Genomic DNA, 27433 nt, shown 5'->3' with positions numbered 1-27433 from the left:
TTTAGTCATATCAGCGATCTGAGATTTCAAGACTTCGAGATATAGTCAGCGGTGGAAGTTTGTCTGAAAGAATTCGAGCAGTTCGCCATATAATAGCGGAAGCTCGTTCGTCGAGCGTCCGAAAATTCCACGGCGGACAAGCAGAAACTCATCGGTTGCAAGCTCGCGCTTTGTCAGATCGGAACGACGTCTATCGGCGACTATCGTGGACGAATAGTTCCACGATAGCCGCCTAGGATCAATTATTCCCCGATCACATTGCGCGCACCCGTTTGCGACACGCGTCGCTCTGATTCCTTCCCGCGCCTGCGATCCGGTGGCAGAGCTTCGCATTTGAAATCTGAAGCGCATCGAACGTCGCTAATGTAAAGCATCGGTCGATACGACATGAAGAAACAGACGCGAAGGAGTCGCAATGGAATATTACACGCTATAAAAAAACATCAGCTTTAAAGTAAAACGAACTCAGTTTCAGGCTACCAATTTTACTCGGTCGCAAATGCAGTGTAATAAAATTTGTGCAACTCTGATATCTCGTCTTTCTCCATTTTTTTTTTCAATCATGCTTGCACGATTTTCAACTCCACACATGTAATATACAAGATCGAAAGTAGCGTAAATCCTTAGGAAAATCCAAATTGGGAAAAGACAATTTGACTCAATCGCAGTTGAAGTAAGATAAATTTGAACAACCCTAAAATCTGGTCTATTTTACCTGGCTTTTATTCAGGGTGGAATTACCAGTAGTAACAGAAGTTCTTAATTTCACCCCCATATACGTGTAGGTCGAAAAGTGTACAAAATTCTAGCATATTTGGAAATAGCTATCAGACTCGGCAGCAGTTGCATTTCATCAAAATTTGCACAACCCTCAAACTTACTCGATATCTTTTTACAGCGTGGGATTGCTCGTAAGATTTTTCATACATAGGCGCAAGGTCGAAGGTGACATGGCACCTTATCAAGCGAATGTTAATATTATAGGATTGAACATATTATATAAAAACGTCTGGTGTACATCGACACCATGGGACCGATCGAAGGAGAGGCTTTCTCTTGGATCACGGTGGCTTGCCACCGCGGTACCCAGGCTCCGGCCAGCCCAAGCTCTCCTTGTCATCCTTTGGAGGGGATATCTATATAGCCTGTCCATTCTGGGAGAGCCCCTTCAAACCGCTTGTGTTCCTAAGACCGCACATGTACTGTCAACGAAACGTCGCGCGCCTCTCTGTACACACGTTGACATCTCCGCTCGTGTGATTCGACCCCGGGAATAGTTACGAAAACGAAGAATCGCGATCCTCTGATTACGATTAAAAAATACAACTACGGCAAAAGGTCATGTGCCAGTGGTGCGATGTGAGCGAGTGCAACGGACGCGATCGGTAAAACGAAGCAATATCGTCTCGAAGGGTGTCGAAAGAAAACGAAGAAGAGGAAGAGGCAGAGGGAGGGTGAGAGGGAGAGAAAGAGTCAGAGAGGAGCAAAGCGGGTAGGTTGACTTGGCGGTGTTGCGGTGACCCAGTGGAGATACAGCCATCTGCGCAATGGTGAGTTCACGGGTAAAGTTGCGGGGTTGCGACGATTCGAGCGCAAAAGTAACATTTGTTTCGAGAGGCTTCGTGACGAATTCGTGAAAGCTTTATGATTTATGCGCTGCTATATACTTTTTATCAAGCAAGCATTACGTTTTTCATTATTCTCATCGTCTTGGCAACGTGATTTTCACGTTGGCGATTAATAATTTGACAACTGTATGTATTGTATTGTACGCGAAGAAAATAATTTGCAGATAATTTGAAAATAATAAATAACAAAAGAAGTTATTGATAATGAGAAAATAAAAAGTATTTTTAATAAGTAATGAAAGCATTTTGAAATCGTTTGCACAAATAATGACAAGTATGCACAATATTTCTTGAAACAGAAGACCAACAAAGGTGCCGACCGTTTGTTTTCATTCGACTGGTTGCGCGAAAGTGAAAATGATAAGCACTTTGATGTTTATTAAGTTCGCGAATAAATAGCCGCACCATCTCGTACGAAAACTCGACAGAAAGAAATCGCATGTCTATAAATCTGCGTGTAAGGCTCACTCAATCGTTGCTGTCCATTAACAAAACGTGTATACAACTAACGATAGAAAGTAACGTTTCATGTTGAAGCACGGCCTCGTTAAAGAACGTACAATTGTAAAGAGTCGTGAATGCGTTCTATTGTTATCGCTTATGATAAATAAATGCGTATGTTGCATTTTATATACACAACACTAATTAGCTCGTCGTTTGTTGCTTTTTCATTCAATTTAAATAATTTAAACAAGATTCGATCTTAGAGAAACAAATAACGCAAATGATTTCCTCGAAAGTCGCGAACGTTTGTTCGACAAATGCTTCAATCATTTTTATTCAAGCTAAAGCTTAAACGAAAACAAGATTGTAATATCTTACTTCTTAAAATTCCAATATTGGCTGTACGTCCACAAACATTTTCAACAACACAGCGGTACATTATTTATCGATCTTAATGAATTTGCGTGGAACTTCACTCGATATACGAGAGTGATCTTGAACATTCAAAACACTGACGATTGTACGATCTCGAACAATGAGATAATTGTAAAATAGACCAGTGTGCCGATGCGTCTTTCATATTGCGCTTTCTAACTCATATACTCTTTATGTCGAAGCTGTAAAATTTCATAGGGTATAATTTACGGTTACTAAACAACTTAAGAAATACCACCCGATATTCAAACGTGCGCGATATACTCACGCCCTGAATGCGCCTTTCCATATGTACAGCTCGTAAAATATTCCATCTGGCGAATAACGTTAATCAAATGTTTCACTTGGTAAATACTAAAGCCGAAGCAGCATTTTCTTTCTCTGTATAAATGCGTACACGCGTATACTTGACGATTTCTTTTCCGAGAGAAAAGCGTTTGGTATATTCGTGACTGAATGAGTACAGTTGCGTGGTGACATAATTACAATCAGAACTATTTTTGCAGTAAGCGACGCTATAGAGTTAGAGATAACAATTTTGTCGGTTTTAAAAATGAGTATAATTTGAGCGAGATTAAGTATTCTTTTCTTTTAGTGCAGCGATGATTGAAAGCGCAAATTTCACTTAAGAATGACAATGCATCGCCAAGTGAACAGTAAGCAGTAAAATGGCGTATTAGCGCGGCATAAAGACACACCTGAAAGTCTTATCGGATTTTAACAAGCTAGTTTCGAAGCGAGCTGGACACGAGATGAGCGCCCATTATGTTAAACCATGCCCGATTTAAAGACATTCAAGAAGGAGAGATGGTGTCGGTGACCTCCTGACAGTCGCGACATAAGGAAAGAACGACAAGCTGTTCACATACTGACCGCATTTCGTCCCCGCTGGTACCGGCGAACAAATCTCTACAACTTTTGCCAGTTATTACATTTTTTACGAAAGATACGGGCGAAGACGGCTTCGACCGTTCCTTGTTATCCGGTTAGGGTAACTCATTTCAACTCAGGCACAGTGGCCTTGTTGAATCAAAATTCAGATTACTTCGCACCTGAATTGTTTGTCACTCGTCTTAATGTCCGCGTGTCTTAAAGATGCGTAAAGAACGTGGACTCTCTCTTACGTTGGAAGGTCAGCCGTAGGCGGAAGTTCTTCTGACGAAAATCCGCGTTAATTGTAAGTGGCACATAACTCGAAGAAAGAAAGGAATTCTTATCTCCTTCTTGATACTCTTCTCTCATTGCGTGACGCTTTCGTGGACGAAATGATACCAAGAAAATTTCATGATCTCTAATTACTTTTCGCCGTGAAACATTTGCGCGCCACGCTGTTAACATTCGACGAACGTGTTTTGAGAAAACAGGAAAATATCGTTTTAAGGAAAGTGTGCATACACACGCACACACATTGTGAGTACCAAATTTTTATATAAAAATGACAATAATAGTGATGTTGCTGGACTTATAAAGAAATGGAATAAAATATATATGTCTACTGAAAAACAAATCTTTTGGATCGAGAGAAACTGTGTGAGTGTGTGTGGGTGTGCGCGCGCGTGTGTGTGTGTGTGTGTGTAAGAATAAAAAAATGTAATTGGCGCCAAGAAAGATTATAATTTGTGGTAGAATTAAACTTTTCACTCCTTTACCTGTCAGTTATGGCCATAAATAATGAAATCTTGATTTCAGCTTGCGCACATGACGTGCGAACAGTGCGCACAATCGTTACTAATTCCGCGATTGTTCGTTGTCGAATACATCTTACAATCGCATCTTGAATTATTGTCGTTCAGGTGCATTCCACTTAAGGATAACGATTTCGTAACGACGCACGATGTCATTGTTCTCATGCTCGCATGATGCGCATCGAAAGTGACGATAAAGCACCGTGCGAAACTTATCTAATGCGGATGGGGAAAATCTATTTTATCAATCTATTTCATTGTGCAGATATATTCCGTTTCTAGTTTTTCCTCAACATAATTTTGAAATAAACGGAAGACAAAAGAATCGACGCAGTATCAAACATCATTGAGCAAAAAAAATTGATATTTGTTGCCGTAATGCATAGTGATGTCATCGTAATACAATTATTTCGTACAATTATTTTCGTAATAAATGCTACTATAGTGTTAATGATAATAACTTTGTCACAACTATTGCTACTACTATTTAGTTTTTTAAAGATACAAAAGATTCAATTACGTCGAAAGGGACTATAGTTTTAGCAAAATAAATCATATTTCCCTGCGGTGCCTGCATGGCCTGCATTAACAGGCAGATAGATTCGATATTTTTGCCCTCATAGGTAGAACGAATCACGAATTGTATCACATCGCACTTCCGTGAACGTACCTTTCATGCTTCCGGATCTTTCTGAGCCGGTTAAGTCTGCGTAATATTTATAACTTTACATAGTTAGAAACGAGTTATTTTGTCAAATCTAAGATTGGAGAACCACTGTTCCAGCCAGTCTCGGTGCAACGCGTTCAGGTGGGAACCAAAAAGTTCGAAGGCGAAAGTAAAGGTGGAGCACCACGAAGAAAGTTAGCAGCGATAAGTGGCACGCCGATGAGGCATGTTAACCATCCGACCGGATCGAATATGTGAAACCTGTCGATGATCTTCTGATGACAAGGAACATTGAATTAAATTACCACTGTGCTCGCATTTGTTTACTCAACTATACTAATCGGAATTAAATTTTTATATTGATAACGAAAGAAAAATATGATTCATTTCGCTAGAATTATAGTTACTTCCGACGTGATCATATTTTTTGTGTTCCAACAAAATGTAGTGATAACAACGTGCATACAAAATTGCTAACAGTGGCCAATAGTCTTTTTAGGGAAAGGATTTTCCTGGCTATAATTATTGCATCGTGCAATTATATGGTGATAAATATCAAAACAGAAAGTTACCAGAAAGTGGAAAGGAAAAATTAGATTTGAAATCTCATTGGAAATGTTTTTGCTACTGGTTAAATAAATTGTCAAGTCTGAAATGAAACTTTTGTCGCAGAGAGAAGTCGGACTACTTAACTTAATCGAAATTATTTAAAGAGTATCACCTGACGTACATTATATATATATATATATCATATCATAATATATATATACACTAGAGATATGCAAATCAAGAATTTTTATGTCGAATCGAACTTCATTTTTTAAATTCAAATTCAAATCGAATCGAATCTATGAAATTTCATTCGAATTTGAATTGAATCGAATCGAATGAAATCGAATCGTATCATTAAAAAATTTAACATGACTATTAAACATACAAATAATGATGGAAGATTTTAATCGGGAATATTGATATTGTAATATCATATTAAAGTAAAATATATATTTAAATATTTAAAGTAATTTATAATTAAGTTATTAATTATAAGTTAAGCTAATTACAAGTTAAGGGTTCAAACATACAGGCCCAGATGGCCCGTTTTGTAGCTGATGCATGCAAATGCTAAGTATTAGATTCATATTCAAATCTTCGCGATTCAAAATTTTCGAATTATTCGGATTCAAATCGGATAGTAATTACATTAGATTCGATTCGATTCGACTCAAATTCGAATAGTTCGCACACATCTTTAATACACACTGACATGTGTTTCATCGGGGACATATATACTTTGAGTCGTGACATTGTTGAGTCTCGTTACAATTTCTACGGGCTATTGTTTTTTCGCTCTGTGCAACAGCTGCGGCGGATTTATCCGATGAGGATCCGTATGTATGCGAGGCAACGCACAATAAGCGACGCGAGCAATTGTTTTCATTGGGAAAACCGATACTAGGATATCCGGGTATTCCATTTTCTACGGTTGAACAATCGCGCATTTTTTGTGCGGACACTCATGGCGATAATTTCGCATATTTATCTCTGACGTAAGAAACGCAGAGTTCTCGTCGGAACCGACAATGCGCGCTCGGTGTTTTATATTAATGTGTAACGCTGGACGCTCCCTGAGTTATTTTCAAACGAGAAATATTATTAATTATAACAGGTTAGGTCCTAAGTATCGATCTCGCGGTAAAATTTATTCTGTTCTCGGAAATCTGCAGGCGATTGTTTTCAAGGAAGTCTTTTGAAAACAAATACCATCATTTATATAGAGATAATTGCAACAAAGTGAAAGACGCTTGTATCAAGTCGCGCAATGTTTTCACTTAATTGAGAGCGATGTTACTCTCGAAGTTAATCGATAATATTTTTCTCACGCGGCAATTAGGCATAGAACGTAATTGCGATCTCCGCTACGATGTATGTACGTTTTCCAGTCACGACTCAGCCCGACTCGCTATGTCGGAGATGCTATCGCTCGAAATATCGCCGGCGTTTCTGCGAGTTCGCGTGTAAAGGCTATTCAGAAGAAACTCGATCGAAACTCATATCGTTCGCCGGCGCTTTTCTATTGGCGGAGCAGCCGGCACCTTCTCGAAACCTAAGAAACGAAAGCGAGCGAGCGACTGTAGGATAGTGCAAACATGCAAGTAGAGCGTGAAATTCCGAAGGCCGCGAACATGACATTTTTGCGTACGGTACCTCCGATCGGATTACGCACATTCAAGTATGAGTTACCATATGTCGCCGCCAGGATTCGAGCGATACTTGAACGGAACCATTTGCGCACAATGATGATGTAAAATTCCTTTCATCACATGCTAGAGTTTCTCTAACGGTTGGTTAGGTTGCGTTAAATTAAGTCAGACTAGCTTGAGTCAAGTCGGGCCAAATCAAGTCAGATCATTACTAAAGTGATTACTAAATGATTTTGATTAGCCTCTTGTTTTTCATCATTTATATTTTCCACATAGTTTAATAATGTTCGCACGACCCCTCTACGATCTCTCTCTCGTTGATATCGCAATACACGGATAATTAATCGACGGGTTTTTAATTGAATCACCTCACTTTCACGGCATCTTCGTATTACTGAACGCGAACGCGCAAGTATATGTCACAAATTGGATCCGTGAGAAGATCATTCAACGGTTAATGGGCTAGCGTTTGGCCGTCGGCTCATACTTGTTGAAACGCATCCAAAATATGGCGCGGTAGACGTTGAATATAACGCTGACCGCGCCTTTACTCGCGCGGTTGAGATATCACCGGCTTCGGCTCGCTTCCTCGCTTCCTCGAGAGAAAGGTGCTCGCGCGACCTCCTTTTTCACACCGTCCTGGACCGGCGAGAGCCATGCGCGAACGATTGATAATTGCACGCGTTACCGTTGGAATTGGTCGCTGTGGGCTTCTGTTATGAGCGGGGCTGAACGAGACCAAGCGGAATACCGTCCGATGCTTTACGTGTTCCTCCCGCGAAGAGAAATTTCTTTCGCGAATGCGACGAACACGCTGCAATCAGATTGTCCCGATCGCACAATTGCGGCCTGAGCGCGTGGGAAACTATAGTCTACGACCGAAAGCGGAATCGCGAGTCTCTGTAGACATTGCTACGAGCATGGATGGGAAAGAGCCCAAAACAAAATATTTACTTAGACTCGTATGATAATCCGAATCATTTATATGTTGATAGATTATGATGATCGGATCCCCGACCTAACCTTATCTCGTATGACTCGATCTGACTTGCGTAGAGTTTCTCGTGGTTTCTGCGTCTTTCGCGTAGACTCTATTTTATTAAAATATAAGTGTTACGTAACCGAGAAGAGACTATCGAGTATGGGACATTTACTCACACACACACATACGGCGGAACAGCACTCTCGGAGAATTCGACCGCTTTTTCCCAAGCACTTCACCACTACGTACGTAGAAAAGAAGCAATGCGAGCCACCCGAGCTCTGAATATCAAGTTTGCGAAAAGGAAAGAAAAAAATGCCACTCCCTCCTCTCGCAAGGCGACAGGCAAAGTATTTTCGAGGAGACGGTGTCTTCGTTTAAGAGAATTCCCTTTTATTCGGTTTTCTTTCTTTGTTCTTACATCAGGAATCTCTGGTGAATGGCGCCATTATTTTACAGTCGATGGATCCGTTTCTAAAACGTTCGGCTGGAATGCATGTCCGGTAAGAGTCGCGAAGAAAGCAGAAAAATCGCGTGCCGTGTCCGACACGCGATCTTCCGTAATGAAAATTGCATGTACGCGCTCGTAACCAAAAATCGTGTCAGTGACACGCAAACCCGGCTGATAAGCGCGTTTAAAAGTCGTGAATCGTAATCTAGGAATCCACGAATTCCCCACGTTCGTCATCGATGATGTCATTGCGTGGCTAATAATCGAATCGACGATATCGATAATAAAGGCGCGGAATGCGTCCACTTTGAAATATTTCCTCGGAATAGCGAATAATGACGTAAGCAACGGATCATTGTAATACCACGATAGTAATTTATAAATTACGTATTCGCATATTACTATGCATTGAGAATTCGAGGAGAGCACATTCCGCTTACTAGAAATCGCGGTACACCATTTGATGCGATTCACAGTTCGTTAGCTGCGGTTTCACTCCAGAAATTTTCCACTTGTAGGCTATGACGATGCCGGACGTTGATAATTGTAACGATAACGATGATAGTAATATCTCCGAGGTAATCGTATAGAAAGGGGGTCGTTAATACCTTAATGCTCACGTAGGAAACGACAAATATTCGTGCTGTATCGGCTCATATGCGATATTTTACATAATAAAAAATATTTTTTATATGAAATCGATTCATTATATACATAGCGTGATCACACGAATGATTCGAGGTTTAACTTGCAATCGAGTAAAAAAACTCGATTGATAGTACATACATATACCAGGTATGTCGGTAATTACTTTCCGGTTTTTGTAACAGATGTCACTAGCCATAAGTATGTAATGTTATGATTTGATACATGTCATTTTATTCTACTGACATTAACCTCAAAACTACGCAAGTTACATTCCGCCAAAATAACAGCGTTATGGATTAATAATTTTTTGAAAATATCGAGTTTTATGCCTGAAAACGTGCATTTGCGGCACGCATTACTTTTCTTGTTTAATCAAAAGAAAAAAGCCGCTGAAAGTCATCGTTTGCTGGTAGACTTACGGTGAGCATGCTCCAACCATAAGAACATGTGAAACGTAGTTTCGACAATTCAAATGTGGTGATTTCAACGTTCAAGACAAAAAACGTCCTGGTAGGCCGAAAACGTTTGAAGATGCGGAATTGCAGGAGTTATTGGATAAAGACCCAACACAAACTCAAAAACAATTGGCAGAAAAGTTGAATGTGAGCCGAGTAGCAATTTGTGAACGATTACAAGCGATGGGAAAGATCCAAAAGATGGGAAGATGGGTACCACATGAATTGAATGACAGGCAATTGGAAAATCGAAAAATCGTCAATGAAATGCTGCTTCAAAGGTATGAAAGGAAGTCATTTCTGCATCGAATAGTAACGGGTGATGAAAAATGGATTTATTTCGAAAATCCCAAGCGACAAAAATCATGGTTATCACCTGGCGAAGGCGGCCCATCGACTGCAAGGCCAAATCGCTTTGGTCGCAAGACCATGCTCTGTGTCTGGTGGGACCAGGTTGGTGTCGTATATTATGAACTGTTGAAACCTGGAGAAACAGTTAATACTGATCGCTACCAACGACAAATGATCAATTTGAACTGTGCATTGATCGAAAAACGTCCACAATACGCTCAAAGACATGATAAGGTGATTTTGCAGCATGACAACGCGCCGTCTCATACAGCAAAACCAGTCAAAGAAGTGTTGAAATCACTTGAATGGGAAGTTTTATCGCACCCGCCGTACTCTCCAGACCTGGCTCCATCCGACTACCACCTTCTCGCATCGATGAGGCACACGCTTGTAGAGCAGTACTTCGCCGATTTCGAAGAAGTTAAAAAATGGCTCGATGAATGGTTTAGCTCAAAGGAGAAACAGTTCTTTTGGAAAGGCATCCATAAATTGCCTGAGAGATGGGCAAAATGTATAGAATCAAATGGCCAATACTTTGAATAAATATATTTTAACTATCCATTGTAAATAACGTGTTTTCTTTAGCGAAAAAACCGGAAAGGAATTACCGACACACCTGGTATACGAATTAATATACACACACATACACTGGGAATTGAATTTTTTGCTCCATCTTAACCATTTGTGTATGTGTGTGTGTATATATATATATATATATATATATATATACATATATATATTAGGAGTACAAATAAATTTCCGCCGTTTTCTATCAAAAATTAGGAATTTATTGTGAAAGAACGGTACATTACGTTTTATTCAAAATATTGTCCATCACTAGCCACTACTGTTTCCCATCTTTCTGGCAGCATTCGGATACCACATCGGAAGAACTCTTCATCTTTTGAGGCTATCCACGAATCGACCCAATTTTTAGTATCTTCATATGATGTAAAGCGCTGCTTAGAGAGGCCATGTGCCATCGACCGGAACAAGTGATAATCGGAAGGGGCAATGTTTGGTGAATACGGCGGGTGGGGTAGGACTTCCCAATTAAGTGTTTCCAAATAAGTTTTGACCGATTTTGCAACATGTAGCCGAACGTTGTCATGTAGGAGAATAATTTTGTCGTGTCTGGAGTAGTAATGAGCGCGTTTTTCCTTGAGTGCTCGGCTCAATCTCATTAATTGTGTTCGGTAGAGAGCTCCAGTAATGGTTTCGCTCGGTTTGAGCAACTCATAATACACGACACCAAGCTGATCCCACCAAATACACAGCACGAGTTTTTTTCCATGAATATTCGGTTTGGCTGTCGATGTTGAAGCATGGCCAGGTGGTCCCCATGATTTTCTCTTCTTTGGGTTATCGTAGTGGATCCATTTTTCATCACTAGTGACTATACGATGCAAAAAACCCTTTCTTTTATGCCTGACAAGCAGCATTTCACACGTGCAAAATCGGCGTTCAACGTCTCTCGGCTTCAGTTCATATGGAACCCAATTTCCTTGTTTTTGAATCATTCCCAACGATTTTAAACAATGTGAAATTGTTGAGTCACTTCTAATGTAAGTGCAAGTTCTTCTTGCGTTTGGCACGAATCTTCCTCCAATAATGCTTCCAATTCCGTGTCTTCGTACACTTTCGGCCTTCCACTACGTTCTTTGTCTTCCATGTCAAACTCACCGTTTTTAAACTTTTGAAATCATTCACGACAACTTCTCTCACTTAAAGCAGTTTCATCATATGCTTCTACAAGCAATCGATGCGCCTCAGCTGCAGATTTCTTCAAATTAAAGCAGTAAATAAAAAATTCCCGCAAATGGCGCTTATTTGGCACAAAACTTGATATTTTCGCACGAAAAAAATTATGTGATGCTGATACGGAGTCACTAATACTTCACGGTTATGTTGTTACCAGATGTCCAAACTTACGATATTACGTTTTACATCTGACAATTTCAACATAACCTTCTGGTGGGGCCATCTTTTGTCAAACGGCGGAAACTTATTTGTACTCCTAATATATTATATATATACAGGGTGTCCCATTTAAAAAAATGCACCACGATCATTTTTCAACGAAACATTTTCAGCAAAAATGTTTCGGACAAAAGTTGTATGATTTCAAGGAGGACATAAAACAACTATACTGGGTGTGTGAGTGGCGTTGGAGCATCTATTGTATGCACAGAGCCATCTATTGAAGAAGAAGAAGAAGAAAACAACTATACTGTTTTGTTTACAAATGGCATCACTTTCGAGATATTCACTGATTATTACTTTTTTTAAATGGAAACTCCAATTTTTTATTACAGCTCTTTTCTACCATGATGATGAATGATTCTACCAATTTGATGATTTTGAAATTTCCAAAAGTCAATAAGTTAACAAAAGTCAGGGTGTTATTATAACAATATATTCTTAAGATTAAATAAAGCAGAAAAGTCTAGTACCATTTTTTCTTCCGACAAATGTTTCAGACAAAAGTTGTATAAATTAATTGGTATAAAAAGACGGAGTAATAAAAAATTGAGGCTTCCATTTAAGAAAAGTAATAATCAATGAATATATCAAAAGTGGTGCCATTTGTAAACAAAACAGTATTGTTGTTTTATGTCCTCCTTGAAATCATACAACTTTTATCTGAAACATTTTTGCTGAAAATGTTTTGTTAAAGAATGATCGAGGTGCGTTTTTTAAAATGGGACACCTTGTATATCATACAGGGTATCTCATAACTAACCTGGCAGAGCTCGTGGAGACATAGAGCGGGTTAAGACAAATATAAAAGTCCCATACCGTTTTATGAGACTCGCAATAATTATCGAGTTATTAATGACAGAAATTAGAGGAATGAGCGCACACCGAAACGTTATGGAAGGAGCATCTAGCCGCTCAGGCTAGAGAGCACTGCCCAGTCGACAAAGGAACTATTGCCGGCGCGCGGCGAGGGGAAGGACAACGCGCCAATGTTTATGTCCTTACCTCGCCGCTCCTACATCCCGCCGCACCACGTCTATGCTCATGCCGAAATGGCCGCTGAATATTCGCGATTACAATTACGAGATTCATTTTATGAGGTACCACAGACAGCTCATATTGAATTATAAAGTTTAAGGTTCAAAAGTTCTTTGATCAAGGAAAACATCGAAAAGGAGAAAGCGATAGAGAGCGATGAGATCTACAAAAATTCTCATTGTTTTCTATCGCAATCTATCGTTTTGCTGCATCGGATCCAAAGAAATGATATCGCGTAAAGACAGAGTACGATGAACACTTTTCATCGTACTCTATTGTACTCTATCGTTAGGAGAATATTTAATTGTTAGAGTATGATAGAATTCGCGTAGAGACTCATCGTATCCTATCGTTTTATTCAAGCTACACGGAAAATATGTTTGGTTGAATGAACCAATTTTCTGACGAAATGAGAGGGAGACAGAGAGAGAGAGAGAGAGAGAGAGAGAGAGAGAGAGAGAGAGAGAGAGAGAGAGAGAGAGAGAGAGAGAGAGAGCGAGAGAGAGAGAGAGCGAGAGAGAGAGAGAGAGAGAGAGAGAGAGCGAGAGAGAGAGAGAGAGAGAGAGAGAGAGAGAGAGAGAGAGAGAGAGAGAGAGAGAGAGAGATAATTAAACTCAATAATTAAAGTACAAATTGCTTGAACATCCAGCGTATTCACCAGATTTGGTTTCTTCTGACTATTATTTGTTTCCAAACCTGAAGAAACTTCTGGCTGGAAAGTGTTTTACATCAAATGACGAAGCTATTGCAGCCGTGGATGGATATTTTGCAGATCTTCCGGAATCACATTTTAATAATGGTATTGAATTATTGGAAAAACGTTAGAATAAATGTATTGAAGTTTCAGGAGATTATATTGAAAAATAAAACATATTTCACGGCAAAAAAATTTTCTTTCATTGTTAGGCCGAGAAATTTTCAGACTGCTTACGTATTAAATGAAATAGTTCTAAGATCCAACTAAGTTCTAAAACTTTCCAAATTTTGCAAAATATACTTTGTGGAACAATTAATTTTATTCTTCTCCGCCAGTGTAAAAAGTTTGCGAAAAATTTCCAACTATCTTTCGCAAAAGAGTTATTTTTTGTGAAGATTGTGAAGATAAATATACAAGCTGAAATACAATAATTCGCTGTTATCAGCGCGTTTGCACCAGTGAAATGGATTAGAGAACTCCGAGTAATCGCGTGTGTACATTTTTTATGCCGGTGACTGGAAGGCCGACTACATTCACCGGAGCGCCATGTCACCAACACTGGCTGCAAATGTTTCAGTGTTCGCGGAAATAACGAAATAACTTGCCGCAATATGAGGAAACGATTCTGTTCGAATATCTCCGTTCCTGCAGTTTGTGCAGGTAGTCTTACGAAACGTCGACGAGCGTCGCCGGCAATGAGATTATTCTTATTCTGAAGTAAATAATAAATTCCATAGAAGATAATAGCGTTGTGGGTTTATCCTAAAACCGCGAATCTCATTAAAAGCTATAAAACCAAACTCGCCGCCAAACCATCAGTCCACTGTGACAGACACTTGTGGCGCGCTTATTTATTCGTCTCGTGCTACAGACGCGGTGAGATTGCGGTTGCTTTCTTATTAGTTTTTATACGAAGCGCTACCGCGTTTTGTCTTTTATTCTTGATGCACGAAAGAATACTCTGCGGTCGACTAAAGCGATCTTATGTTAACGACAAACGTATGACGATAAACATGGTGCGCTCGCGTGCTGTTATCATTCCGCTTAGCAGGTCGCGATCAATTAATCGACATCGTTGCTTTTAGATTGTGCAGAGGTGCTTCACACCGACCACGGTACTCGTCGTATTGACGTTGTTAGGCGGATTCGATGGGAACGCGGCTGAACGATGGTCACGACAGGTATCCAACAGCGAGTGGATCCCGTTGGCGAACCCGAGGGCCACTTCCGATCAGGTGTTGCAGGGCAACGCCGGAAGCGGCCTGCTGCCCAGCGGCATGCACCTATCAAATCCGACCCAATCGCTCGCGTTACCGCCTGTCCTTCAGCAACAGTATCAGGAACAGTTGATACAGTTGCAAAAAACGCAAGAGAGCATTCAAAAACTATTGCTGTTGCAGCAACAGCTCAGGGCTCAACAACAAGTTCTTCAGGTAAAACGCTCTATTTTCGGTTCAGATTATTATAATCCTGTATTAATGAACTTTGGATATTGAGCAACTAAACGAAAGGTCAAAACAACATGAAAATTTTGCTGAGAAATTAGAACAGTTAATTCGCCTACGTAACTCTTAAATTCGGTGCTCGATTCGAGAGTTGTTTGACTGATCTTTTTTCATAATAATGTTGTACTTATTTTCGTAATATAATATACACGAAACTAGAATTTGCTATATAAAAACTTTCAAAACATCTTCGTGAGATTGCTCGAAGAAATGTTCGAAGAAAGATCTCAGTATCATAACTTTCACGTGATGGATCTTTCTTGTGCAACGACTGCGTTACGTTCAATCCTACAATTTGACTTCGCTTTCGTTCTTAGTCTCAGACATTCCTGCCGAGTGGTTTCAGTAACAACAAGAAGCAAAGGCTACTACCGAGCTCGTTGGGCAATTTGCAAACGGCACCCGAACTTTTAGTTCCGCCGCAGCCTTCTTCGGAGGCTCTTCCCCCCATATACCCTCCACAAGATTTCCTGACTCATAGACCTGAGCAGGTGCGTCAACCGAGTCATCATGATCCAAATTTAGATGCTCATCGAGAACTGGCGAGTTTGCCAGTCCAAGGCCAAGTTGCGTTGCAACACGGTGAGGATGTAAACGTAGAGGATTCGCGAGAAGGTCTACATAGCTATGTGACGAAACAAGGTCAAAGACCCGGAGAAAAACGTCTAAGGACACAACTAAGCCCAGAACTACCCCAACTCCCTCTGATTGAAGGTACCGGGGACGAGGAAGAGGAGGTTGGTACAACAAAACTGCTTTCTTCGTGATGATCTTTTATTGAGTGTCACCGGTTGATTTTCATGTCAGTATTGTTGTGGTTAGATTGAAAATAACTGGAGCGTGCACTGAGTAAAAACTGCGTATTACCTAAGAAAAACCCTGGAAGACAATAGATTCTATCTGGTTCGTTTTTGTTAAGTTTTCTAATAACATTTGCGGAGTCAAACAGGCGATTTCTCGCAAGAAAACAATGTTATGTTATGTAGTTGAACAAATTCTAGACTTTAATTGATTCAATTCGACCGTCACGGAACACGTGAAATCAAAAACATTGAGATCCGTGAGTTTTCACAAGTGCAATTGTTCCACAGGTGCAGCTGGTATACGTTCCGGCAGAGACGCTAGCGCAAAGGGGCCAGCAGCCGAAAGGAGGTCGCGGAAGAAAACAGCAATATCAGCAGCAACATCAGCAGCGCGAGAATCAAGATAGCATAGAGCAAGTCCCACTCTCGGCAGATCAAGAAGCTTTCGCGCGACAGGTGCTGCAGCAGATCCAGAAGGAACACGAGGAAAAGGCGCAGTTCTTGAAGGAGGAGCGTGTAAAAGAGTTCGCCAGATTGAACGAGGAGCAGAAGGCACTCGAGAGGAAAACGCGGCTGCAGCAGGAGGCTCTTCAAAGAGAACAAGAGCTGTTGCGGCAAAAGGAAGCCGAGAAGAAACGAAAGGAATTAGAGAGGCTGGAGGAAATGGCAAGACAACGAGAATTGGAACGGATTCGCGAGGCCAGAGAGAAGCAGAGGCAAGAAGAGCTTGAACGACGGCGACTCGCCGAGCTCCGCACGAAAGAGGAGAAACGCCGTGAAGACGAAGCCAGGCAGCGCGAAGAAAGGCAGAAACTGAATCTGGAACAGCTGAAGCAGCAGACTATCCTGGAGAGTCAACAACAGGAGCATCAGTTACAATCTACCAGACCCGGCTTGGGCCAATTGCAGGAAAACGGTCAGGAGGAACGGCCTCAAGGATTGATCCGAGAACAAGTGCATCGTCAACAACTCACTGACGGCACGAGGCCCAAGAGGATTCGCGGTAGACAACGTCAAAGAGTCAACCAGTATCAAGAACAACCTAATTATCCCGAGCCAACGACTACACCGTCTCCCAATCAACCTCCTCTCTCTGTTTATATGGGCAGTGCTACTTCCAAGCCGGAGACAATCAAAGTCACTGATGTTTTGAGAATCTTGAGGCATGCGAAAACCATCGACGTATTAGACAATGTCGGTCCAGACTCACCACGAGTCTTCGTAGGCCCATCCAATCTGGACCCTCCTTACGGTTATGTCAAGTTCGACCTTCCCTACCTGTCATCGATCGATCATAACAGGGTCGAACGTAAAGTGGACAAGCTACCTTTCTTCGTAGCTCCATTGAGCTTCGATCCGCCGCCAGGTTACTCTAAGATTCCTTTCCCAGCGCCGCATATCGGCTCTGTCGTTGTCAACACGTTATCGGAAACATCTCCGGAGCTGGTCACACCGCCAACCGAACCAAATCCCAGCCCGACGCCGCTGATCGAACCGAATTCTTACAGCGACGCCGACCAAATTGCCGGCTCTGTAGCTACTACAACGTCTTATGAATCACCGACTACTCAAAGTTTCAACCTGGAATCTAGCGGTCCTAAGTACGAGACTACTTATTCGACACCGGCTTCGGGATCGAGGTTTAGGTTTAGGCAGTTCTACGACAATAAACCAACTTCCGTGGTCAGCTCGTCGTATTACAACGAACAGTCTACCACGAAAACGAAGCCGAAGACAAAGCAATATTACGAACACGAACCCAAAGCGACCACTCAGTCGCCCAAAGTTGATATTACGACCAGTTACAGGCAGGAAGTGTCTTATTCCAACGCACCTAATTTCCAAGACCGAACGGTAGGCTTGCGCGATCCGTCCACGAAGGAGCAAAATTTGGCAGCTCAATTGGCACTCATCAATCAAGAACTCGACCAGCAAAGGGAGTCTCAAAAATACAACACCGCCGAACAGTATCGTCCTCAAGCTAACTTGGCTGAAGCATACGACGTTAATGACGTTAGAGCGCCAGTCGGACCGGCACAATACAATTTACCGGTGGAATTACCGCCGATATCACCGCATCTGCCCGGCCTGGTGAATTCCTTGTTGGATAAGCAAGAGGGAAATCTGCCTGTCACATCGACACCACCACCGACCACCACCACTACGACACCATTAACGACGAGTGCTCGCGTGAGCTCCACAACTTACAGGCAGAGAGGCAGGTGAGTGAAATTGAATACGATTGCGCTGTAATTTGTTCGTGTAAATTTCTCGCACCTTCTTCACGATTTTATTACTTTATTTTGAAATGTTTAATTCTCTTCGCCTTTCCCGTGTAATATCTATAATCTCGTGTGAGTGTGTGAGATTATTTATGAAATATTTCTTTTCGGGAAAATATTCAAGATGGACGTAGTCATTAATAATTTAATCCACTGTTTTTATTATTTATAATTGAGATAATAAGCATTATATTAGGAGATTGAATTAATTCTGGTCTTATTTTGCCAATTTTTTATCTTTCTTTAAAAAAATGTAATAATTAAATTTAAAAAAATGTAATAGTTAAATTTATATCAATCAAAATATTTTCTATCGTTAGCTGTGACTTTTTCCCATCTTTCTGGCAATATAGCGATTCTACGATGATGACATGATCTTTCGAAGCAATCCAATCAGACATCGATTTTTGCACATCCTCGTAATTATTAAAGTGTGTATCTGCCAACACGTATTGGTACGTGATGGTACTAGTACCATCTAATTACTATCTCCGATCTATAGGTCTATAGGTATCTATAAGTCTGGAGAGTACGCTGGGTGCGAAAGTATTTTCCATTTGAACTCTAACAATGTTTGTTTAACGATTAAAACAACATGTGGACGAGCATTATCATACAAAAGAATCACTTAGCGTTTATGGCTGGGTATTGCTAGCCTTTTTTGCATCAATTCATCATTCAATTTGTTCAGTTGTTGCTGGTATCACTTCCCCGTAACTGTTTAATTCGGTTTTGAAGGCTTATAGTATACCACACTTGTCATATCCCACCAAACACAGAGCATTGTTTTGTGACCATGAATGTTTCATTTTAGTGTCGATGTTGATGGTTGTCCTGGCTCTATCCATGATCTTTTCGCTTTGGATTATCAAAATAAATCCACTTTTTATCTCCAGTTATAATTCGCCAGAGAAAACTCTTTTTTTCTATCTGGCAAGCAAAAACATGACGATATTTAAATTATTTGCACTTTCACTCAATTCATGTGGAACCCATTTGCCTTCCTTTCGAATTTTTTGGGAAAAATGCCATGGGTGGCATGTAGGCATTTAGAAATTGTTGATTTATCGACGTTGAGTTGTTTAGCCAATTGTTTTTCCGTTTGAGCGGTGTTTTTATTCAATAATACTTGCAATTTAGAATCTTCGAATTTTTTCGTTGATCAGTACATTCTTTGTTACTCAAATTGAAATCACCACTTTTGAATTGTTGAAACCAAAATTTACGTTTGGAATATGATGGAGTTTGATCATCGTAAGTTGTAACATTTCATGAGCTTCAGTTGCCGACTTGTTCAAATCAAACAAAAAAAAAGTAATGAATGTCGAAAATGTAATTTTGTACGATTCATTTTAGACTCGTATAAATAATGAAACTATCAGTAACAATAGCGCGCAAAATGTCATAGAGAAATATCAAATCTTTCAGTGTTGTCAGATTGTAACATTCATACTAACCATTAATTTATTACTACAGCTAAGCTAGGGACCAGAACTAATTCAACCTCCTAATAATGTGCTAAAAAACGTGAAAGTATCTTATTGTTCAAGTTAAATATCTGGAATTATAGAAGATCCGTAACCATTTCCTGATTTTATCATAAATATCAATGTAACGTTAATGTATCAGAAGAAATATATTTTATCACGCACAGAAACAGAGTCGTACCTACGAAAGTTAGAACGACTCCGGTTCCTAGCAGGACAAACACGGATAGAACCCGTAGACCGTACAACAGATCGAAATCGAGATTCTCGACCACTACGGAAGATTACCAAGAATCTTCTTACGAACCAACGAAAGCGAAAACACCGGAAACCACGCAGAAATATAAAACGGTAGAACATAGGAGACCAACGTCTAGGACACACAAATATAGGAATCGAGACAGAACGAGTCCTCCTCAATCTGCGGTATAATAAAATTCTAATTATTTACCCTTGTTTACCCTTATTTATTTGTTTATAGATGATGTGTAAAGAAGATTGAAGCTTGAAATTATGTGCCCTAAGTATGAATTGAAATAATAATTCCTATCGATTTCAAAATCTTAACGCAGAGAAAGAAGAAAAATAAACTGCTAAGTTTGTTATTCATTCACTCACATCTTACGCAAACTCATCTAGGTTCCTGATAGAAACCCGAATCAAACTCAACAAGAAGCCGCCTACGAGAATTATTCGACACAGAACGACTCGCAGAGTGAGCCGCAGATTAATGCATCTCCAGACGCGTATTCGCCAATGAACATACCCGCCTCCAATCTCCATCAGAAAGAGATCTCGTCGCACGGGGCGGTGGGCGATTTCATTCGCGAAAGTTATCTGCCGACAACACCCACGCAAACCGAAAACTACCTCTTGCGCGAAGTAATAGTCCAACATGATGCAGATTTGGTGTCCGACGATTATTCCAGGAATCAAAATTATCCGCAAAATCGGCCGCAGGAAGCGCACTATCATGGCGCTTTCGAGCAACTCGAGAAGACCCCCGTGAACGGATTCAATTATCAAATTGGAAACGACAAGTCGCCAGACCAGGCGATTCCCCAAAGACCCAAGGAATATTCGCGTTATCAGGTCAAGTTGGAGGACGCTAATTATAATCTACCGAACACGGAGGGTTCGCAAATCAGACCCGACGAGGAGCAACGATATTCGCCAATCTATGAAGTCAACGTGGCGCAATCTCAGCCTCAGGATTACAGCACCGACGGACAGAATCTGATCCGCGAACAGATCTCGCCATCCGAGGACGGCAAGATCGAAAATACCGCAGTAAAGATCGACCCGAATGATCCGCCGATTTTTGTCCCGCTTCAGCAGAGCAAGCAAGAGGATTATGAATTGCATATTCCTCCTACGCAGGCACCACTTATCGAAGTAAGTCTCTTTCTTTCTCTCTCTCTCCCTCCTCCTCTCTCTCTCTCTCTCTCTCTCTCTCTCTCTCTCTCTCTCCATATACAGGATTCTCAAAAAGTCTTTGAACGATAAAATATCTCGAAAACAATCAGTTTTTGGAAAAAATGTTTCAGGCAAAAGTTGTAAGGTTTAAAATGATCTATTTACTGATCTTATCAGTTTGACCTTGGCTAGCGTCAACAAGGTCAGGGCAAAGTCACCTTGAACTTTTCAAATGGAACGCCCTACTTTCTTTGGCACATTCTTATAACAGATTTCAAGAGCTTTCCAAAACACTACAATAAAGTATTTTTTTGTTAAGTACATCCCGAGTTATGAAGCTTAAAAGTTACAGTACTGTCGGCATCAGCATTACCCAAGGTGTACCGCGTGAAGGTTGCACGATCGGATTTACACCTCTTGTGTGTGTGTGTGCATGTGTGTGCGTGTGCGTGTGTGTGTGTGTGTGCGTGTGCGTGTGCGTGTGTGCGTGTGTGCGTGTGTGCGTGTGTGTGCGCGTGTATGTGTATGTGTGTGCGTGTACGTGTGCGTGCGTGCGTGCGTGCGTGCGTGCGTGCGTGCGTGCGTGCGTGCGTGCGTGCGTGCGTGCGTGCGTGCGTGCGTGCGTGCATGCGTGCATGCGTACATGCGTGCGTGCATGCGTGTGCGTGTGTGTGCGTGTGTGTGTATGCATGCGTGTGTGTGTGCGTGTGTGTATGTGTGTGTGCGTCTGCGTGTTATGTAACAGAAACAAGGACCCCACGGTTCGTCACTCCCGTAGTATTTCATGACTCCAAACCCTTTCTGTTGTATAAAGTGACTTTATCTCACCTTTTAAGATGTGCAACATTTTTCAATTAATTAAATGTTCAAATTGTCTTCCTTATACCATTTGACAATGAGGTTTGGAGTCATGAAATACTACGGGAGTGACGAACCGTGGGATCCTTGTTTCTGTTACAAAACACGCAGACGCACACACACACGCACGCACACACGCATACACGCACACACGCACACACGCACACGCACACGCACACACACACACACACGCACACGCACACACATGCACACACACACACAAGAGGTGTAAATCCGATCGTGCAACCTTCACGCGGTACACCTTGGGTAATGCTGATGCCGACAGTACTGTAACTTTTAAGCTTCATAACTCGGGATGTACTTAACAAAAAAATACTTTATTGTAGTGTTTTGGAAAGCTCTTGAAATCTGTTATAAGAATGTGCCAAAGAAAGTAGGGCGTTCCATTTGAAAAGTTCAAGGTGACTTTGCCCTGACCTTGTTGACGCTAGCCAAGGTCAAACTGATAAGATCAGTAAATAGATCATTTTAAACCTTACAACTTTTGCCTGAAACATTTTTTCCAAAAACTAATTGTTCTCGAGATATTTTATCGTTCGAAGACTTTTTGAGAACCCTGTATATATACAGGGTTCTCAAAAAGGGTGTTTGATAGCTGATCATGCAGACGAAAGTTGGAGATAGATTGGGTGTAGCCGAGAAGAAAAGTCATATACCATAATATCAAATTGGCAATAGTTACCGAGTTATTAATTAAAATATGTGAGCCAACGAGCACGTAGAGAGCGGAGGGCGGCCGCAGTAAGCACGTAGACATTTGATACAGGCGGATTCAATGAGTGTCGGTAGGCAAGCGCGCGCGGCGAGGGGCAACGTAAACAACAAGAGGCGGGCGCGCGCGACAAGGAGCGAGCGAGCGCGAACAACGAAGAGCAAGCGAGCGCAAGCGACAAAAGGCGAGCGAGCGCAACGAAGAGCGAGCGAGCGCGAACGACGAGGAGCGAGTGAGCTATAAGGAAAAAGTTATAAAGAAAAACCTCGCTCGCTCCTCGTCGCGCGCGATCACCTCTTGTCGCTTACGTTGCCCCTCGCCGCGCGCGCTTGCCTACAGACACTCATTGATTCCGCCTGTATTAAATGTCTACGTGCTTACTGCGGCCGCCCTCCGCTCTCTACGTGCTCGTTGGCTCACATGTTTTAATTAATAACTCGGTCACTATTGCCAATTTGACATTATGACATTATGACATTATGGTACATGACTTTTCTTCTCGGCTACACCCAATCTATCTCCAACTTTCGTCTGCATGATCAGCTATCAAACACCCTGTATATATGTATATATATACAGGGTGTCCCATTTAACCTGACAAATCGTAATATCTGGAAAACTACATGTCGGATCAAAAAAAGTGGGTAATCAAATTTGTTCGTCTCGAAGGGGGACATCCAATGATATCAAACTCGACCTCCCATCCCACTCCCGGGGGGTGGCGGTGGGGAGCAACTTTGAAATCTTAAATGGGAATCCCCATTTTTTATTGCAGATTCGGATTCTACGCCACAAAATACGTAAGTTTCGTTCGAAACTTTTTTTTTTATTCGTGATAGATAGTGCTGTAATCGCAAAAAATTAGGTTTTCTGCAATTCTTCAGAAATGATCATTGGATTGAAAAATAAAAAAATAGCTGTTCAATATTTTTAAAAATATTTTTAAAAAACATAATAACAGTTATTCCCCCACATCCCCTCGGGGTAGGGTGGGTGGTAACGTTCAAATCTCAAATGAGAACCCACATTTTTCATTGCAGAATTAGATTTTACGTGAAGTTTTTATGGAAACAATTTTTTTCATTCGTGATAAATAGCGTTGAATTTTTCCGAGAAACTACTTTTAGCGTTACCCAGGAACAATGACGAGGACGTAGTAACTTTCTGTTCCTTTCGGGGTGCTTGTTTTAGGTGAGCCCCCTCGCCTCTCACCATCGGGGTGATTTTGCATAACAAGCACATGGTGAGAGGCGAGGCGACTCACTTAAAACAAGCACCCCGATGGTGAGAGGCGAGGGGACTCACCTAAAACAAGCACTCCGATGGTGAGAGGCGAGGGAACTCACCTAAAACAAGCACCCCGATGGTGAGAGGTGAGGGGATTCACCTAAAACAAGCACCCCGAAGGGAATAGAACGCTACTACGTCCTCGTCATTGTTCCTGGGTAATGCTAAAAGTAGTTTCTCGGAAAAATTCAACGCTATCTATCACAAATGAAAAAAATTGTTTCCATAAAAACTTCACTTAAAATCTAATTCTGCAATGAAAAATGTGGGTTCTCATTTGAGATTTAAACGTTACCACCCACCCTACCCCGAGGGGATAGGGGGGAATAACTGTTATTATGTTTTTTAAAAATATTTTTAAAAATATTGAACAGGTATTTTTTTATTTTTCAATCTAATGATCATTTCTGGAGAATTGCAGAAAATCTAATTTTTTGCGATTACAGCGCTATCTATCACGAATAAGAAAAAAAGTTTCGAATGAAACTTACATATTTTGTGGCGTAGAATCTGAATCTGCAATAAAAAATGGGGATTCCCATTTAAGATTTCAAAGTTGCCCCCCACCCCCACCCTCCGGGAGTGGGGTGGGAGGTCAAGTTTGATATCATTGGATGTCTCCCTTCGAGGCGAATAAATTTCATTACCCACTTTTCTTGATCCAACATGTAGTTTTCCAGATATTACGATTTGTCAGGTTAAATGGGACACCCTGTATATATATGCAATATATATATGCAAACTCATTAGTAGAATACATTGATAATGTGGGGATATCAGGCAGGTATAAAATATATCGGGCCACTGCAGATCCTCTCCACTGACAAAAACTGAGAATTTCGATCTTACATATGTATCTCGGAGGCCTTAAAGCCTGTATAAACTTTGTCCGATCCAAAAATATTCGATATTTTACAGGTTTTATACATTTGACAAATTTGCACGTCCGCCATTTTGAATTGAGGGCCTAATTTAAAAAATGGGCTCGATACGATTGTAGAGCAATTCATCGCAAGTAAATTAAAAATAAAAGCATGAAAACGGTTAAGAGGTAACACTACTGTAACGGACTAAGAAAGCGTTTTTTTGACAATTTTTTTTGGGCGGAAGGAAAGGTGATAAAGAAATAATACTTGGGGTAGTTATTGAGCATATATTTAAGTATATTATAAAAAATTTTTGTAGGAAAATATTACAAAATGGCGACACTGCAGCAATTCTCCCGAGGCATGTTGAATTTGAGGCGATCTGCGGCACGCACTATAACTGGTGCCAATTTGAATCTGGAAAAGAGAAAAAAAATCTATCTAATCTACATGAGTGTAACTAGCGAACCACGTAGGGGATTTTAGAAATATTGATTTTTGTGTAATTGGCGAGTGTTTGAATAAAGTCGTTCAATTTTCACCAAAGAAAGGACGGTCATTTGTTAATAAATATTGTTTAAATTAACTAATCGAAAATCCCCTATGTGGTTCACTTTGAAATGTTATTTCAAAGTTGTGGTTAAATTTTCAAATGGAAAGATCGAAAATTGTTGGAGTTATGCTGCGTGCCGTTTTGAAAAATCATATTTCAAGAAAAACGCGTTTGAAGTTTTGAAATGTGTTATAGACATGAACAAATGAAAAATTCTACTTTTAGAAAACTCTTACCATTAATCTGCTATTCTAAGATAAAGTTGCCCTTCCAAGTTCAAATTTTCCTCCTCAGTTTGTTTCCTGGCCGATTTTAAGTTGGAACGTGCCTTCTTTGCCGCATCTGACAAGGACAGCTCAGCGTACTTTATGCGGTTAGCATCGGCTTCCATGCAAAAATTGTATGACTAGATACCAATGTCCATCTCCATAACTTTCATAATCTGTAGAATATTCGTCACACCATCATTAAAAACACACACAGCAATATCTGTCGCTATGTTCAAGACTTTGTTGCCGCTGGAATACGATTTTAGAGCCAAATTCCAAACTGCAGCATTGAAACTTTCATTGCTATTTTGTGTATAACCTCCTAAGCAACGGTTTAATAATTCTTCTCGGCTCAGCTCCTCATAAATCGGTTTAATTGCCTTGAAAACTTCCTGTGAAAGTGGCGATTTATGGTGGAAAGTATCCAATGAATTCGCCGCTTGCGCCTTCTTCCAATTGCACCAAGACTCTGAGCACTTATCGTGCTGCGGATTCTCGTCAGTTGACAATTTATGAAATAAGGTCGCCCAGATTTCATTTCTCATTTTTTCACACTATTCGGATTACGACGTATGGCTAAACCATAATAAATTGTCAACTGACCAATTAATTTGCCAATTAATTTACCTTTTCCACCGATTTCCGCCTTTTACCTTTTTTTTTTAATTTCTCAATCGGGTCCCCATTCTATTCTGCACGTGATCAATGCATTCTTTCTTTTGCACCTCAGAATTATTTCTCAGCGGGTATCAAGTTGGCGCAGATAGGCCGTTTCGGGTCATTCGAGGCGCTAGGGGAGGAGCTCGGAATTCCATAGAACAAATTTTTTTTCAGGGATTAGACTTTTTGCCTCATATTTTAGAAGGTTCAAAGCATTTTTTAAGCCAATAAAAAAAAATTTATTTTCTGAAAATTCTACAGTAGTGTTACCCCTTAAGAATTACGCCGTCTAGCGATTTTTGTCCACAAAAAGACCCATTTGTCCCACTGTGCTACGTCTCGCCGCACGCCGCCAATAGTTGCTGGGTCGAGTGGGCCGCGCTGTGGCCTGAGTAGCTGCAACGCTTCTCCAATCATCTATGTCGGCGCGCTCCCATTCCTCAAATTTCTGTCATTAATAACTCGATAATTATTGCGAATCTCGCGAAACGGTATGGGACTTTTATGTTTATCTTAACCCAATCTACCTTCACACTTCGGGGTGTAAACTTATAACTCCCCACCCTGTATATACAGGGTGTTTGATAGCTGATCATCAGACGAAAGTTGGAGATAGATTGGGTGTAGCCGGGAAGAAAAGTCATGTACCATAATGCCAAATTGCCAATAGTTATCGAGTTATTAATTAAAACATGTGAGCCAACGAGCGCGTAGAGAGCGGAGGGCGACCGCAGTAAGCACGTAGACATTTGATACAGGCGGAGTCAATGAGTGTCGATAGGCGAGCGCGCGGCGAGGGGCAACGTAAACGACAAGAGGCGAGCGTGCGCGACGAGGAGCGAGCTATAAGGAAAAAGCTATAAAGAAAAAGCTCGCTCGCTCCTCGTCGCGCGCGATCGCCTCTTGTCGCTTACGTTGCCCTTCGCCGCGCGCGCTCGCCTACCGACACTCATTGATTCCGCCTGTATCAAATGTCTACGTACTTACTGCGGCCGCCCTCCGCTCTCTATGCGCTCGTTGGCTCACATGTTTTAATTAATAACTCGGTAACT

At 41.0% G+C, this 27433-nt stretch overlaps 2 protein-coding genes across 3 annotated transcripts in view; one reads left to right on the top strand and one right to left on the bottom strand.

Annotated features, from left to right (window-relative positions):
• Positions 1 to 1187: 1187 nt before the first annotated feature.
• LOC105186679 (uncharacterized) overlaps positions 1188 to 27433 on the top strand; it is a 40295-nt gene continuing 14049 nt past the window's right edge. Inside the window, exons 1-6 of the mRNA XM_025296714.1 lie at positions 1188 to 1550; positions 14748 to 15095; positions 15485 to 15904; positions 16259 to 18192; positions 19907 to 20165; positions 20379 to 21134. Of these exons, the coding sequence (XP_025152499.1) occupies positions 1548 to 1550; positions 14748 to 15095; positions 15485 to 15904; positions 16259 to 18192; positions 19907 to 20165; positions 20379 to 21134 (3720 nt within the window). The 5' untranslated portion in view covers positions 1188 to 1547. The remainder of the gene's footprint in view (positions 1551 to 14747; positions 15096 to 15484; positions 15905 to 16258; positions 18193 to 19906; positions 20166 to 20378; positions 21135 to 27433) is intronic.
• Positions 24790 to 26825, bottom strand: LOC112588116 (uncharacterized). Of its 2 annotated transcripts, none has more exons than XR_003112565.1 (3): positions 26349 to 26825; positions 25689 to 26113; positions 24790 to 25316 (listed from the first exon to the last, which is right to left on the bottom strand). XR_003112565.1 is itself a non-coding variant. In XM_025296715.1 (3 exons), the coding sequence occupies exons 1-2, from the start codon at positions 26264 to 26266 to the stop codon at positions 25691 to 25693; spliced, it is 504 nt and encodes a 167-aa protein (XP_025152500.1). In that variant the 5' UTR covers positions 26267 to 26825; the 3' UTR covers positions 24790 to 25316; positions 25689 to 25690. The 2 variants fall into 2 exon arrangements, 1 of the variants encoding a protein (XP_025152500.1); XM_025296715.1 differs by having other exon boundaries at positions 25689 to 25794; positions 25867 to 26825.

Source organism: Harpegnathos saltator, unplaced genomic scaffold (assembly GCF_003227715.2).
Source record: "Harpegnathos saltator strain DR-91 unplaced genomic scaffold, Hsal_v8.6 scaffold156, whole genome shotgun sequence".
NCBI classification, from domain to species: Eukaryota; Metazoa; Arthropoda; class Insecta; order Hymenoptera; family Formicidae; genus Harpegnathos; species Harpegnathos saltator.
This window is presented reverse-complemented; position numbering and strand designations above follow the sequence as displayed.

Bases quoted from the DNA above. Each gene is read 5' to 3' on its own strand.
- LOC112588116 (XM_025296715.1), bottom strand. From the start codon at position 26,266: ATGAGAAATGAAATCTGGGCGACCTTATTTCATAAATTGTCAACTGAC. The intron at 25,795-25,866 runs GTATCTAGTCAT...TGTCCTTGTCAG, and splicing joins AGTTATGGAGATGGACATTG to ATGCGGCAAAGAAGGCACGT.